General features: G+C 56.8%; 1 protein-coding gene, 1 long non-coding RNA gene and 1 other non-coding gene across 6 annotated transcripts; 1 reads left to right on the plus strand and 2 right to left on the minus strand.

Annotated features, from left to right (window-relative positions):
* Positions 1-1,108: 1,108 nt before the first annotated feature.
* ST6GALNAC2 (ST6 N-acetylgalactosaminide alpha-2,6-sialyltransferase 2) lies at positions 1,109-10,787 on the plus strand. 2 transcript variants are annotated; one of them, XM_033076893.2, is made up of 10 exons: positions 1,109-1,442; positions 6,276-6,341; positions 6,471-6,528; positions 7,112-7,286; positions 7,984-8,149; positions 8,233-8,371; positions 8,533-8,636; positions 8,778-8,861; positions 9,396-9,495; positions 9,653-10,787. In XM_033076893.2, exons 1-10 carry the CDS (start codon positions 1,318-1,320, stop codon positions 9,818-9,820), a joined length of 1,185 nt encoding a protein of 394 aa, XP_032932784.1. In that variant the 5' UTR covers positions 1,109-1,317; the 3' UTR covers positions 9,821-10,787. The 2 variants fall into 2 exon arrangements, with proteins under 2 accessions (XP_032932784.1, XP_032932783.1); XM_033076892.2 differs by having other exon boundaries at positions 1,110-1,442; positions 6,276-6,368.
* A 980-nt stretch (positions 10,788-11,767) lies between these two features.
* On the minus strand, positions 11,768-14,941 carry LOC117005335. Of its 3 annotated transcripts, XR_004419809.1 has the most exons (6): positions 14,884-14,941; positions 14,163-14,240; positions 13,066-13,145; positions 12,460-12,528; positions 12,094-12,205; positions 11,768-11,929 (listed from the first exon to the last, which is right to left on the minus strand). It is a non-coding gene; the product is annotated as an uncharacterized LOC117005335 (long non-coding RNA). The 3 variants fall into 3 exon arrangements; XR_006163095.1 differs by having other exon boundaries at positions 12,094-12,528; XR_004419808.1 differs by having other exon boundaries at positions 12,094-13,145.
* Positions 14,310-14,385, minus strand: LOC117005489. The gene has a single exon (XR_004419837.1). It is a non-coding gene; the product is annotated as a small nucleolar RNA R38 (small nucleolar RNA).
* Positions 14,942-15,228: the final 287 nt, after the last annotated feature.

Consider the following 15,228-nt stretch of genomic DNA (forward strand, 5'->3'; position numbering starts at 1 on the left):
AGCAAACTCCTGTTAAAATGTGTTTTGCTTTTATCTTCCTTTGAACCTGTCTGGGCAGGCTGGAAAGGAAGCAGGGAGTGGTTGGATCTGAGGGGATAAACGAGTGTTGGGGAAAATGCAGCCACAGAGGGACTCAGGAACAGGGATGGGGTTTGGCCCCAGGTTTTGGGGCTGAATAATGAAAGAGGGTGTTTGTGGAGGGGCTAGAGGTGCATGACAGCTTGGAACAACACATGAGTGCTCAAGGGACCACAGGCACAGGGTTTGGATGGAGCAGGGCTCACCATCGTGCTGCTCCCCGAGTCTGGTGACTTCCTAAAAATCCAACCCCCCAAATTCCCAACAGTTAACTGAAAATGCTTGTTTGCCTGCTGAGTCCCTTCCCCCGCTGCAACAAACATTTTGGTATGCATATCCTTCAGTTCACAGGCTGGTTCTTTCGGAGATGAACTAAAATAACGCTGAGATATTCTTTCAAAAACGAAACTGGAGCACATCCTCTCCGAAAATACCAAAATAATTCATGCAGATTTTCCCCCAAACCCGTTCCTCCTTTCCTCCAACCCAAACTCTGAGGTTGCCACAAAGCCTCGAAAGGTTTTGTTTGCTGCAAATGCACACGATCCATTCCTCCAGAGCGTGGCCAGGGACCCGGGGGCAGCACCCCAAGCGTGTTCCCCTCCTCCTCAGTGGCATCACCCCACCAGTGTCCCCCCTTGTTCCCTTTTCCCCCCACATTTGCACCCTCCTGGGTTCACAGGGTGGCTGTGGGAGCGTCACAGGGTGCAGCTATAGGGGACCCCAAGGTCCCGACTTGAGAGCCTGCAGTTTCTGATATAATATATCAGATATTATGAAATAATCGGCCGCGGGGCCGCCGGGTGTCCGTGTGGATGCAGCCCAAACACGCACGTGTTTGAGTGGGACAAGAGTCACAAAAAGGGGAACCCTGTTTATGAGCCGTGGGTGGGTGTCATGAAAAGGAGGGAAAAAAAATAAAACTCCCAGTTCCCTTCTGGTCTGGGTAAATGTTTAATCCCCAGCTCAGAGAAAAAGCAGCTCAAAAGTGCTTTTTTTCTTGGCAAGTCTGAACCAGTCAGCCTGGTGCCTCCTCCCTCCGGCTTACACCCTCCCTCCCACTGCTCCGGAGGAATATCCCAGCCTGCTCCCAAGTGCAGCTGAGCACCCGGGGCAGGACGGAGCCACCCCCAGCACTGTCCGCGCCCACCGGGCTGGGAGGGCAGGGGACAGCCGAGTTTGTGTGCCCGGGCCACGCTCCCGCTCGCCTGCTCGGCTCCGGTGGCTGAATTGCCCGGGATGGGGTCCCCGCACTGGAAAAGGCTCTGCCTTTTGCTGCTGGCAGGTTTAACATCCTCCCTGCTCCTCTACAGTCACTACCACGCTACGGTGGAGGCGCCCACCAGCCAGAGGATCATAGCCAGGTAAGGGGGGACGGGGATGGGAGAGGGGTGGGAGGCAGGGATCCGTAAATTCAACACGAGCTGGGATGGGGAGGGGGAATCGGGGTGCCAGTGTGGGGTCCTTCGGGCGGGTTTGGAAAATACGCTGGCAGCGAGCTCTGCCCACGCTCCGAGGAGTCCCGCGGCCACCAGCCGAGCCCGGAGCGGGACCCCGAGGCCGGGGGGGATCTCCACGAGTCCCCGCGTGGGTTCAGCGCATCACAGCGCGGAGAAAGCATTGCTGAGTGCGGGGAGGGCTGAGGGTGAGGATCCAACCCGCTTCATGTGCCGGTCAGAGCCGCCGCGTGTTCCGCCGGGCTGCTGCGGGATCGGAGCCGGCTGATTGTCCTCTGGCCCCCGTGGAGCTGCAGCGGACCCCCCCGTGCAGAGACAGGGCACGGCTGCCCCGCTCTCGGATCCCCGGACTGCCCACACCGCTCACGAACTCAGGGCTGCAGCGTTTCCCGAACTCCAGCAATTTGCAGCTCCCCCTTGGTCTGCATTCCCTGCATCCTGCAAAGCTCCCGAAGCCCCTTGCTGAGCCTCCCCCGTGCCCAGCGGGACGGGGTGCTGGGGTGCCCCGGGGGAAAGAACCCGCACAGCACTCGGGCTGCGGGACCGCTGTCCTGTCCCCTGCGAGCATCAGGTGTCCCCCACCTCCTCCTGGGCGCTTTTGGGTGTGACAGAGCCCATCAGCGTGGGCGCTGCCCGGGCATGGGGATGCTCTGGGGACCGGAGCCGCTCCAGCACAGGGTGAGGTTTGCAGCGGGATTTGCTGAGGATGCACCGGCTGAGCTGCGCTGGGGTTCAGCTCTCTCTTCCCCAGCTGGGAGCTCTCCTTGCCCATCGTGCCAAAGGCAGAGGTTCCCTCTCCTGCCGGGCTGGTGGATCAGGAGTGTTTGCAGCAGCCCGGGCTGGCTTTTGGCTCTTCCCACCCTCGCCGTGCCGGGTGCGCAGCGGTGCCAGCGGGAGCGACACCCGGAACTGCTCGGGGCGGTCACGGCTGGGCTGTGGAGCAGCTCCCCAGCAAGAGCTTGGTGTCCACCGGAGGGGAAACGGTCCCATGGGGGCAGAGGAACGTGCACATGGACCACACTGGAGCTGGGAACGGAAACCAGCCACACCCTGACAGAGTCTGTGGTCCAGCGAGAGCAGGGTGTGGAGGAAACCCATGGGGTGGAAGCAGGGAGCAGGTTCCCCCACTGCATGTCAGGCAAACCCTGCCTGGAACTGCTGCAGTCCCAAAGCCAGCCCAGGCTCCAGCCCCTTGACTGATGGCACCCGGAGAGGGGCCCAGGGTGAGGTAACACAGAGCTGACCTCTGCTCCAAAGCTCTCCTGGACTCTGGTCTTGGCTTTAATTCGACCCCTAAAGCTAAACACAAACCAGAGTGCAGTCTGCTGGCTTCGATTCCCTGTGTTTACAGACATGGCACCCCGTGAGTGCTGCCTGTCCCAACAGAGCTGTGTCCTGGGAGGAACTGGCACTGCCCTGCCGCTGGATGTGCAGCTGAGTCTGGAGCTGGAACGGGGCTGGCCATTTCACATGGCTGAGGTGCCATCACAGAGCATTTCCTGCTCTGCCAGTGGGGACAGGAGGCTCAGGGTCCTCACCTGTGGGTGCAGGTGACTCAGTTTCAGCAGGAGGTTTGTGTGAGCAGTGTCTCCGTGCAGAGGTACAGGGGGAGCTGATCCACTGATGGATGGTGGCTGCTGCCAGCACCAGCTTACCCCAGGACCAGATCCCCACAGCAATGCCAAGTCCTCCTCCAGTTCTGCCCTATGGAAGTGGAGCAGGGATGGAGGGAGCCAAATCCCCTGGGGCTCAGCTGGGCACAGCCCTGTCCCACTCCCTGCCCTTCCATCTCTCCCAAACCCCACTGTGAGCTGCTGGCTGCACTTGTGGCTTTATTATTAGGGGAGATGGGATGAACATGGAGCTCTGCCCAGCCTTGCTGTGCCACTCCTGCTCTGCACCAGGGAAAGATGCTTCTGGAGCTCAGCCCTTCATGGTGAGATGGAGCAAGAGCGGGTTCTTGTTGCTGTTTTGACTCCCTCAAACATCTCTGTGGGGCCCTGGGAGTATTTGCAGAAGATAAGGCTGGAGTATGTGCTCACAACACTCAGAACACAGCGTTATCTTCCGGAAATGAGGGATGGCCTTGGACCAGAAATATTTGTGATGTCAGGATGGCGAGGGAGCGCACCCAGGCTTGGCTGGCTCTGCTGCCACCGCCGGTGCTGGGCAGCCACAGCCACTCCTTCCCACAGCCCCATTGTGCATCGCTCGGAGCCGGGCAGGATTGTCATCCTGAGTCAGCCAAGCAGCACGGGGTGCTTTACCACATCCTGCAGGTGACGTCAAAGCGCTTGGCTCCCGTCACGCCGCAAGCTGCTGGCTGGTGGGGGGCCAGGTGCCCCACGCCCTTCCCAGCAGGGCTTGGGCAGCAGCAATGCTGGAGACCTGGCTCCAGCACCCACAGCTGACAAGAAAGTGCAGGGAGGTGCTGGCACAGATTTATCAGTTCAGCACAAAGCCTGGAAGAAACGATGAGTAGGTGCCGCCCATTGTGTCCGGCCATGGGTCCCACCCAGTCCCCATGGAAGGTCAGCAGGAGCCAACCTGCTTTCCATGCTGTGCCCAGACAGACTGAGCCCCCTGGGGCTCCCACAGATCCCTGGCAGCTCAGGAAGTAGTGCAGCACCTTCCCACTGCAACTGCCCAGGGCTTTGCCTTGTGCCGCAGCACTGGGATGAGCCGGGGAAGGGAAAGGGAAGAAACAAGAGCAGGAGAGCTTGGAGAGCTGGGGTTGGGGCTGGGTGGGGACAGAGATATGCAGCTGGGGCTTGTGAACATGATGGGAAGGGCTGGGGAGGTGATGGGGCTGGGAGAGGCTGCTTGGATGCAGCCCAAGCCATGGCATGGTGGGCAAGGATAACAGCCTCAGTTTTGGTGGGGGACTGCATCTCTGTGGCCAGAAAATGGGTGGGTGGCCAACCCAGGGGCTTTGCATGCAGGGACTTCAGGGCTTTGCAGGAGCCAGCTCTGGAGATTTCCCCAGTCCCTGGTCCATCAGTTGGGTGGAGGAGGTGTTGATAAGCTCTGTGAGGCACACGGGCTGGGGTCACCTGCACTGTGAGATGGAGGCAGCAAGTGGAGCTGGGCAGCTCCTTGGACAAGCTCCCTGCACCCCAGGGCAGCTGACCAGGGCTGAGCCCACTCGGGTTCCAGAGCTCCTGGCTGTGGGACACTTGTGTGGGAGAGCTTTGCTCTGGAGGATGAAAGAGCAGCTCTCAGTGCAACCACCAGGTCTGCTACAGCTCTGATGAACCTGCCCTTGCTGTGGCAAGCCCTGAGCTCTGGCAAGGGAATTAACAAGGCTGGGATTAGTTGGATGATGGCAGGTTAACACCAGAAAGACCCTGCAGAAAGCTGCAGCTCTGCCTCTCTCTGGGATGGCTCAGTCCCATCTTGGTGGCCTTCTTGGGGATTTGCCCTCCCTCCCTTCTCTGCCTGCTCAGGTGATCTCAGGATGAGCCTCAGGGGTGAGCTGGTGAGGGCCATGCTGTGCTGTAGCATTGTGTTTGGAGTGGTGTTTGGGGGCTTTGCAGGGCTCTGCTCCTGCTGGGAACCTGACTTCTCGTGGGACACCAAGCTTGATTTAGAAGCTGCCCTGCTCTGCAGCTGGGGCTCAGCCTGCTGCACCCTCAGCATCCCTGCCCAGAGCTGGCAGTGCTGGGATGGTGCAGGGAAGGTGCTGGGACTAAAACCTGCTTGGCACTGCCTTTCCATCCACACCTGGGGAAATGCTCCAGCCCTCAGTTCCAGACCCAGGCAGGGCTCTGGGCTGTCCCCCCATGTCATGCCATGCCCCCAGAGTGGCACAGAGCAGGGTTTGGGTGTCAGATGGGTTTGGATCTGCTCCTGGGCAGGGCTGTGGGTGCTGCTGGAGTTGGCAGGGGCTGTGCCAGTGACAGAAACCTAATGCCTGCTGTGCCCCTGTGCCAGGCAGGGGCTGGGGGGGTGAAGCTCCGCTCCCCACCTGCCTCTACCTGTCCCCAGGCTCCCAGGCAGAGATCCTGTAACAAGGAGCCCTTGTCTCCTCCACAATGCCCCCCTTCTGGCCACAGCACCTGCCGCCCGGGCTGGCGGCGGGGCCGGGGGCTCTGAAGGGCCTTTCTGTGCGGGGATGAATGGGAGCCTGTTCCCTCCGGTGGGCTCCCACCTCCTGCTTGCTGCCCACCCCCAGCCCAGTGCCCCCCAGGGGCTAGGTCAGCTCAGCCTGGCCCCATGGGGCTCAGGGCACCCCAAGTTGCTCAGGGTGGGCAGCTCCTGCTGCTAAGAAGGATCAGGGCATGCCACAGCTGCCCCTATGGCAGAGGGGAGTCCCATGCACCCTGAGAGCCTCCAGACCTCATTTGCTGATTGCTTCTTCAGTATAACAATTAAATGTGTCCTGCTGGCCTGTCCAGTTTATTCCAGCCCAGTCCTCTTTGTACTCAGGAATGGTGAGATAGTGGGAAGAGCCAGGGAGGCCTCAGCAGGATTCCCCCAAGGCTGCAGGCTGGGCTGGCTGGGGTTTTTGGTAAATGGGAGCCCTGGAGGTGGGAGCCACTAGCAGATGGTAATTGCACAAACCCTGGATTTTGCAAATCCTCATTTCTCCACTCGCAGATGGGGGTGGGTGGGTGTAGGCAGCAGTGGAGAGGAGATAGATGGAGGGGTCATGGTCCTGCCCTGAGGCTCTCACAGGTGGGGGATGTCAGGGTGCTCAGTGTCACCTCCTCAGCTGAGCCATCACTTGTTTTCTCCCAGCTTGCTGCAGCCAGAGCCGCTGGTCCTGGCTCCCTCAGGGACCCCGCACGGAGCCGGCAGCCGCAGGTGGGCTCTTGGAGGCAGCTCAGAGGGGTAAGGAGGGAACATGCTCAGCCATCCTGGGGGGGCTCTGCCCGCTGAGGGCTTCCCCAGGTGGTGGATTTTTAACTCTGCCATATGTTTCTCCTATCCCAGTGGGAATTCCTTCAAGCCTTCTGCTGAGCTGGAGGAGCCGGAGCCCAGCAGGAAGCAGGTAATCATTAGCACAGCACAGTGATGTCCATGGTGCTGGGTTTTTTTTGGTTGAAGGGCTGTGTGGGGAGGCTGAGGAAGAGCAGCATCCTCTGGAAGGGGTTTACAGAGGAGCAACCTTGTCCATCCACACAAGAGGTTCTGCCCAGGCCTCCCTGCTGCCATTGCCCGGTGTAGAGGCTGGAGCCAGCATCACCACCCCCTGCAGCCCTCTGACTGCTGGACCAGCAGTGCAGGCTGGAGACTTGTGGGGATGGACCCAGGCCCTGGGGAGGCTGCTACTGTTCTGTTCTCATAGAGCAGAGCCCTAATGGGGCTGACACCTTTAACGGGGTGCCCACACCTGGAATTGCTGAATCTTTCCTGCCCTCGGGTCACTCTGTTAGCTCTGATTCTCCCAGCCCCACTGAGCTGGATGAAGCATGAAACCAAGGCCTGGGTGACCCAGCAGAACATGTGATGGACAGGAGCATTTCTGTCCCTGGGTTTGTTCTCCCCTTGGTGCATGCTAAGGCGTGGAGGTGTTGCAGGGAAGGCAGACCCAGGCTGCAGATTGAACAGGGATCCTCCTTCCTCCCTCCCAGCCCAGCCCCTGCCCCCTCTCAGTGATGGCCAGAGCAAAGGCAGACCCTAAGTTTCGGGAGATCTTCCGCTTCAACACCCCCGTGCTGATGTGGGACCAACACTTCACCCTGGAGACCTGGAACAGGCTGAAGGCACGACACGTCCCCTACGGCTGGCAGGGCTTGTCCCCCGCAGGTACAGACCCAGCTGGGATCTAGGGCAGCTTGAGGGGACTGGGGAGCCCAGCAGAAGGGACTGGAGATGTGGGACAGGCAGAGGAGCCCTGCAGAGGAGCCAGGAACGTTGATCTCTTCCCACCCCACCTCCCAGGCACAGGGCGGAGGGTGCGGTTTGCAAACGCTGCTTGCTGCATCTTGTGACATTTCCCCTGAATAAAAGCTCCAGTGTGTCCGTGATTATTAACTGGGGGCAGAGGAGCTTGGACAACCAGCTCCATTGTTGTGCAAGGAGATTGTTTCCCTTCCCACCCCAAACCCACTCTCTGTTCTCCCTGGCAGCTGCCGGCTTCAATCCCTGGGCTGGGAAGTGCTGGGAACAGTGAGCAGGAGAGAACCAGTGGCAGAGACATTATCAGGAAGGGCCAGCACAGGCAGCAGCATCTGCAGGGCTGGGGCTGCTGGTATCTGGATGCATCCCTGTGCCTTGCACAGCATTGGGTGGCCTCTGCAGCAGGGTTAGAGCATGGGGAGATAAGAGATAGGAGGAGGTGACACCAAGCTGGGAGAGCAGGGTCTGTGTGGTGCCCCATATCTCTCCTGCACGGTGCTGGTGTAAGTTTTGTGTGCTGCTCCTGGCTGTGCTGTTGCACGTGCTCCCGTGGGTTGGCACTCACCTTTTCCCTGCTGACTGGTCACGTCCTGCTCCATTCCAGTGGTGGGCAGCACCCTCCAGCTCCTCAACGCCTCGGCCAACCGGCACCTCTTCGACAGGGCCGCCTTCCCCGGGGGCTGCGTCCGCTGTGCCGTGGTGGGCAACGGCGGCATCCTCAACGGCTCACGGCAGGGCAAGGCCATCGACAGCCACGACCTGGTCTTCAGGTGAGGAGGAACCCCAAGCAGGATGGGGCCGTGGGTGCTGGGAGATTCCAGCCCTGGACACGTGCTCTCTGATTTTCCTGCAGGCTCAATGGGGCCGTGATCAAGGGCTTTGAGGAGGATGTCGGCACCAAGGTCTCCTTCTACGGCTTCACGGTGAACACCATGAAGAACTCCCTCATCTCCTACGAGGAGTACGGCTTCACCCAGATCCCCCAGGGCAAGGTGAGACCCTGAGGGCTTGTTGGGGAGTTGAATCAAATTATCCCTTCAGGCTGGGCTTGCTTCTGAGACCTCCCCATCTCAGGAGCCCTCAGTCCTCACCTGCAGGTGTGGGCAGTGTCCTTAAACCCCCTCCAAGTGCCCTGTCTGTGTCCCTGCTGCAGGACCTGAAGTACATCTTCATCCCCTCGGATGTCCGTGACTACGTCATGCTGAAATCAGCCATCCAGGGCAGCCCAGTGCCCGAGGGCTCGGACAAGGGGGACCAGTGAGTAGCACCCCAGGATCTCCCCAGTGATGCAGGCATGACTTGTCTGTCCTTACCCCATGTCTGTCCCTACTGGGATAAACCCAGAAAGCTCCAGGACTCCCATGACAAAGTTCTGCCCTTCTCCTTGCCTTGCTGCAGGCCACAGAAGTATTTTGGACCTGAGGCATCTGCAGAGAAGTTCAAGCTGCTGCATCCCGATTTCTTGCAGTACCTGACAGCAAGGTGAGGGTGATGAGCACTGTGGCTGCTGTCTGGCTCTGCTCTGGGCTGGGCTCAGACCACCTGCCTCCCTCCTCTGCTCGTTCCAGTACAGACCAGTAGCTGCCCAGCTCCCCCAGACACTGGAACCACCCCTGCCCTGCTGTTTGCACACATGGCCGAGGTGTCTCTTCCCTGCCACTCCTGCTCACTCCTGAGCACAGCTCACTCCTACACCTCCCTGTGCTCACCTTGCTCCCATTCCCCAAATTATATTTTGTCCCAGTCTAACAGGAGCTAAGGTAGGGCCCAACAGGATGGTCTTTCCTGCCTTTCACAAACGCAGGTGCCCACCTTGGGGTGGCTCCAAACAGCAGAGAGGTGCCTTGTACCAACCTCTGAGCAAATGAGAGCAGCTGGCAGAGAACCCACCTGAGCCCTGTGTTTCACTCAGTGCTCCTGCCTTACTGGGCACTGAAGAGGGCTGGGTGGGTGTGGGTCTGGGGGCTGCAGAGCTGTGCCAGCCCTGAGCCCCCACAGCCACCGTGTCCCCGTCAGGTTCCTGCGATCAGAGATCCTGAACACCCAGTATGGCTCCCTCTACATGCCCAGCACTGGTGCCCTCATGCTCCTCACTGCACTCCACACCTGCGACCAGGTAAGGCCCCACAGGGCCACTGTTCCCTCAGGGAGGAAATCCCTCCTTTGATGTGGAGTTCAGTGTATCCTGGTGGTGTCCTGCACGTCCCCTGTCCCTGAAGGGAGTGGTGGTGGTGATGGACCACTCGAGGTGAAGCCTTGACCCTGCCCCACAGGTCAGTGCCTACGGGTTCATCACAGCCAACTACGAGCAGTTCTCAGACCACTACTTCGAGGTGGAGAAGAAGCCTCTGGTGTTTTATGCCAACCATGACATGATGCTGGAGGCAGCGCTGTGGAGGAGCCTGCACCGCGCAGGGATCATCACCCTCTACCAGCGCTGAGGCCATGTCCCCACAGGGGCAGGACTCTTGTGCCTCTTCTCCTTTTTCTGAGGGTCACCTTCTCCCTCCTGAGGGCTCTTCCCAGCTGGCCAGCCAGCCCATGGAGCAGGCTTGCTGCACACAGCCAGCAGTGATGTGAGGATAACGGGGAAGCTGAAGCTGGTGGAGAATTGTTGCATTTCCTCAGGTATCAGTGTGATTGAACATGGCCTTTGGGGCAGCCAGCAGCACCACAGCGCGTGGCTGTGTGCTGCCAGCCCCATGAACGTGGCTGTGGGGCAGCAGTGGCCCCTGTAGAGCACAGGAAGGACAGGGTGATGCTGGAAGAGGATGCTGGAAAACGCCCTTGACCTTAAATGCTCATGACCATGGTAAATCCTTGCACTGGAGACCAGGTGACAGGAGGTGATGAGTCTGGAGAACACGTCCCTCCAGAAAGACTGCAGAAAGTCCCAGCTCCAGCCAGCTGTTTGTGGATGTGTGTGACATTCCAGAAGGCTCTGTTTGCCCCCCTGGTCAGTGGCACAGACAGCAGGACAGACACAGTGGGCCCTGTCACTGTCCCCTTCTTGAGGTCTGCTGTTTTCTGACAAGGAAGGGGCTCAAAAGCCATCACTACAAGGAGGGTCACAGCAGCTCAGCCAGGACACCAGGAACACATCCAGGCTCTGAGCAGCCAGGGGTGGCACTGGGTTTGTTGGCCTTTTCTTGCACAGGGACTCTGGTGCCCTCTGAGAGGCACATCAGGTGGGTCAAAGTGATGATCACTCTTTTGATTTCCTTCCCCAAACCCCAAGGTGGGGGAGGGTCCTGAACCCTTCAGCTGTCCCTCACACACCAGGCTGCTCAGGGAGACCCACCTGGGGAGGCTTCTCCAGCTGCTGGGGGCTGGAGACAGAGCAGTGTAATCCAAGACACTTTCCCACTTTGTGTAATTACATAAATGTTGAATGATTGTTTTCCTTAACACCTGTTTCTGTTGTTTTGATGAACTGGGTGGGATGAGACCCCCCCCCCTTATCTCCCACAGCAGAGGAGCATTAACAGGGAGTAGAGACTTCAGCTCCAGAGGCAGATGGGGATGGAAACTGTTTAAATAATGGAGATGCAGACTGGGAGACCTGTTAGCTCTGAGCACAGCCCTGTAACACTTGGAATGCTATTTGCTGTACAAGGTTGGTGCACAGAGATGGCAAAAGATACCCTGGCCCTGAGCCAGGGAACCTCCAAACCCCCTGAAGCTCTGGGCAGGCTGCTCCCAGCTGGTTCACAGGCAGGTTAGGCTCCAAACCTGTTCCAGATGTAATCTCTAGCTTGAGGCCCATCTTGTGTTCCCACGTCTCAAATGAACCTTTGTTCCCATCAGAGCCACCTTACACTGGTACCACAGCAGCCTGTCAGGCCTGTTCTGTGTTCCCAAACACTCAGCAAAACCTTTTGTGACACGAATGAACCTGATCCTCACATCCTCTGGCCAAGACAATCAGAAATCTCCTCAAACCAGCTCTGGCCAAGCCTCAGGTGACATCAGCAGCACCATGACACTCAGGGTAAGATGAGCAGCATGGTGCTGTCATGGTGCTGTAATCCTGGCTGGCATCACCCAGCTCACAGGCACATCAGGAACCAAACACTGGGAACCACAATGTGGCTCCTTTCCCTCTCCAAAAGGGATGTTCCCAGCCAAGGGTGGAGCCTGGTGCTGGAGTTAATTCCATTTTAAGGACTTACTCATGGCTGTACTCCCAAGAACACCACAAGAACCATTTGGCACCAGACCTTAGCCATAAGTTAAGTTTTGTCACACTGTTCCCATGAATTACTTCTGGGACAGAATCTATAGACACTGAAGTCTTTAAGCTCACACCCACTGCTTCAGGAAGGATTTGAATCCAAAATCCTTCCTATCTGCAGAAAACCATTTTTGTCCAAGAAGAATCAGAATCATTACAGTTGGAAAACACCTTTTAATAGTATGGACTCCAACCTTAACATAAATAACCAAATAAAACCCAACTTCGACTTAGAAGATTTTCTGTAACTCATTTTATTCTGCAACAGAAGAAAGCAGGGAACCACTTTTTCCTCCAGTCAACTGTAGATCAGGTCCTGGTGAAAAAAAAACAACAAAAAATGAATGTATCAGAGCAGCTGAAAAGCTCCTGATTTGCACTATTTAATCTGAAGTACAGGTCTCAGGAGACAAAATGTTGCTCCCACCCAGGCCAATGGCACTAGTACCCAAATCCTTTTAGGTTTTAGTGGTCCCTTACCCGTGATGTGGCTGCAGCAACCACTGAGCAGTGAGGAGTAGCCTGTGGCATTTCACATGACATTTCAGCAGTCATTTGTGACACTCAGTCCAGAACAATCTTCCTTCCAGATCTGTGAGAAACCACAAACCAAGGCTGTAACTGTTTTTTATGAAAAAGCTTATTCTGAAACAAATCCTGCCCCTTTGGTCTCAAAGCACTGAGTAGCTTTTACTTTTCCCATTTATCATCAGACTGTCTCTGCACTTTTTCCCTGTCACACCTTGGAAGCCAAAAGCTCCAGGTGCTTGTCCCAGTGGCTGATCGTGCCTGGGAGACAGCTGTGTCTGATTTATGGTGCCATTCCCTCCCCTTTCACAAACCAACCTTGATTCCTGACGACATTCCCTGTCACTAGCTCTGCTGGGCAGCCTGTCAGAAGCCGCTATTGACCTTCTGCAAACAAAACCAAATTCTGTTCAATAAAGCATAAAATCATTTAGCAGAAGGCAGCTGTCAGCTGCCCAAGACAAAGTGCTGTTCCAGCCTGTGTGTTCAGTGACTGTACATCAGGCAAGATAAAAAATGCATTTCTTATCTGCCCTTTAGCTGTCACTGTTTGCACAAGGAACTTGAAAGCTCTTTGCAGCTCTAAACTGTGCTATGACAACAGCAGCTCTGCACTTGGCTGCTGTCACACAGCACAGGGTGCCAGGGCACCCACTAAGGGAAGTACCTGAGCCTCAGTGGACATTCTCCTCCTCAGGATGAGTGTCAGACAGGGATAACAGCACATCACAGGCTCAGTGTGGCTACACTCATGCTCCCCAAAGCCACACACAGTACAGATACCCAGCTGCACCCCTTGGGATTTTTCCTGGTAAAACTTCAGAGATTAAGCTCATCAGGTTACTCAATGTGCCTACAGGCCTGGCATATAATTAATGAATTAAAAACAAATAACACACAATACTGAAAGTTTAATGCTCTTACCAGCCTGAAGCCCAGCTGCCCTCTGGCCAAGGCTGTCTTTGGGCAACAGCAGCCCCAGGATCCTGCAGGACCATTTCCTCCTAAATACAAGTTGCAATGAACACTGTTAGCAAAAGTACTTTGAATAAAGTCTGTCCTCTTTTCCTCACCTCCTGAAAAAACCCCAGCACTGGATCACAGAGCAAAAATTGGACAGAAATTCTCCATTCAAACACAGGCAACTTTTGTCTCAAACTGAGCAGAGCAGAAACCTGTCCCTCAAGACACAGAGGAGCACGTTTGCCAGGGGGGCTGGCTCATTCACAGACAAGAAAATTTGAGAAATGGATGCTATTTAAATCTTGGCTTAGGGAAAATCCCCACCAGCTCTGAGACATTGGTGATTTGAACCCCATAAGCTGTTTCAGCCTGGCATTCTACTCCTGATCTTCCAGGAACCTTGCAATCCAACTCACTCTCTGCACACAAGAATAACCCATCCACCCATGGTGTAATTTGTTTATGGGTTTATTTTAAGAAAAGCATTCATCAGACCTGAGACAGCCACATCCCCTGAGGTGAAGGATTCCTCAGGGTGTGTCCCTCACTGGATGACCCTTTGGGGCAGGTGAGCTGCACCTCCCACCCCCAGCAACCTGATGCAAGTTTGAAACTGTCCCAGGTAGGCAAACAGAGCAATTATTCTGTCACTAGGCCTATTTCTGTGACAGATACAGTTATGAGATGAGCTGTGTCAAGTGTCTCCACAATGGGCTGTCATCCAATCCCTCCTACCTCTAATCCTTCTACTCTGCCTCATCTCTGACAAGCAGCTGCTCTGTTGGGCACCAACACCAGTAAAATTCTCATTCATTCCATGCTGCTTTTCAGCTTGTGCTCCGTGGCAGCAAAGGGCCACACATTCGGGTGGCAGCTGTGACAAAGCTACAGCCTTGATTGGCCTAATTACATTCATCAAGCCGTTGATGAAAGCCAGGAGTCCCAGCAATGCAGGAGGGTATAATCTGAGACAGCAGAGAGTCTTTCCTCTATAACGCCCCCCAACAGAAGGAAAAAAAACCAAAACAGACTATAGCAAGCCAGATGCTGTTCCTCACCATTATGCAGTGGCTGTGGGTAAATCAGCTCCCCAGCCAAGGGAGTGTTTTTACCTCTTCTGGACAAGGTGTCATGCTCTGAAACCGAGAAAGGGAACAGAGTTAGTTCAGGTAACAAACCACGTCTTTACCTTTGTTTCTCTAACGCTGAGCCTCAGAGTTAAGCTTCCACAGAGGAAAGATCAAATTCAGACAGGGATAACTTTTATCATCACTAGCTCAGCTTCCAGAGCAGTTAAAGAGGGGAGGAGCACCCCAAATGGCAGATCCGTTCTTGCCCTCGTGGCTGTCCCGCTCCTCACCCGGGCAGCACCGATGCCTGCGGGTACACGCGGCTCCCCGGCCCCACCTGCGCGGGGTCTCGGTCCGCTGAACGCCCCCCTCGGCGTGCAGGAGACAGCCCCGACAGCAGCGCCCGGCTGAGCCGCACCCGCGGCCATAAAACGCTGAGCATCGCTCGGGCCAGCCCGCGGTTCCTGTCCCGTCACGGCAGGGCCGGAGCCTGCGGCGCCCAGAGCCCCCGGCCTTGCTCTGTCCATCCACCATGGCGGGGGCAGGGACTACTATCGCGCCCTCCCATGCAGCCCTCGAGCCCTCGCCGCAGCCCTACGGGCGATTCCGGCAGCGTACGGGAGTTCCCCGCACACTGTCCCGCCGTCCCCACGCCCCCTGAGGCCGCCGTGCCCGCGGATGGCGGCCGATGGCACCCGGGCCCACTCACCACACGCAGCTCCGCCGCCATGCTGTCCGAGACACCGCGGGGAGAGAGGACCGTGAGGGCTCATGGGAACTGTAGGCCTCTTCCGCGGGGGCGCATGGGAACTGTAGTCCGGCCCCTGCGGAGCGCGGGGGCTGACGGGAAGTGTAGTTTCGTCCCTCAGAAATGAAGAGCGCTCCTGCCCCCTTCGTCCCGCTCCTTACTGGTATGTACTAATTATTTAATAATTCTTCATGTCCCCTGTTCATTAGGGAGACACGTATAATTTTTCTTAGTAGGCCAAATGCTTCAAAAGGCTGAACATGCAATAGCTCATGGTGGAAGGGGCTAATTACCTGGAAATCAGGG

This window comes from Catharus ustulatus, chromosome 20 (assembly GCF_009819885.2).
Source record: "Catharus ustulatus isolate bCatUst1 chromosome 20, bCatUst1.pri.v2, whole genome shotgun sequence".
In the NCBI taxonomy this organism is placed as follows: domain Eukaryota; kingdom Metazoa; phylum Chordata; class Aves; order Passeriformes; family Turdidae; genus Catharus; species Catharus ustulatus.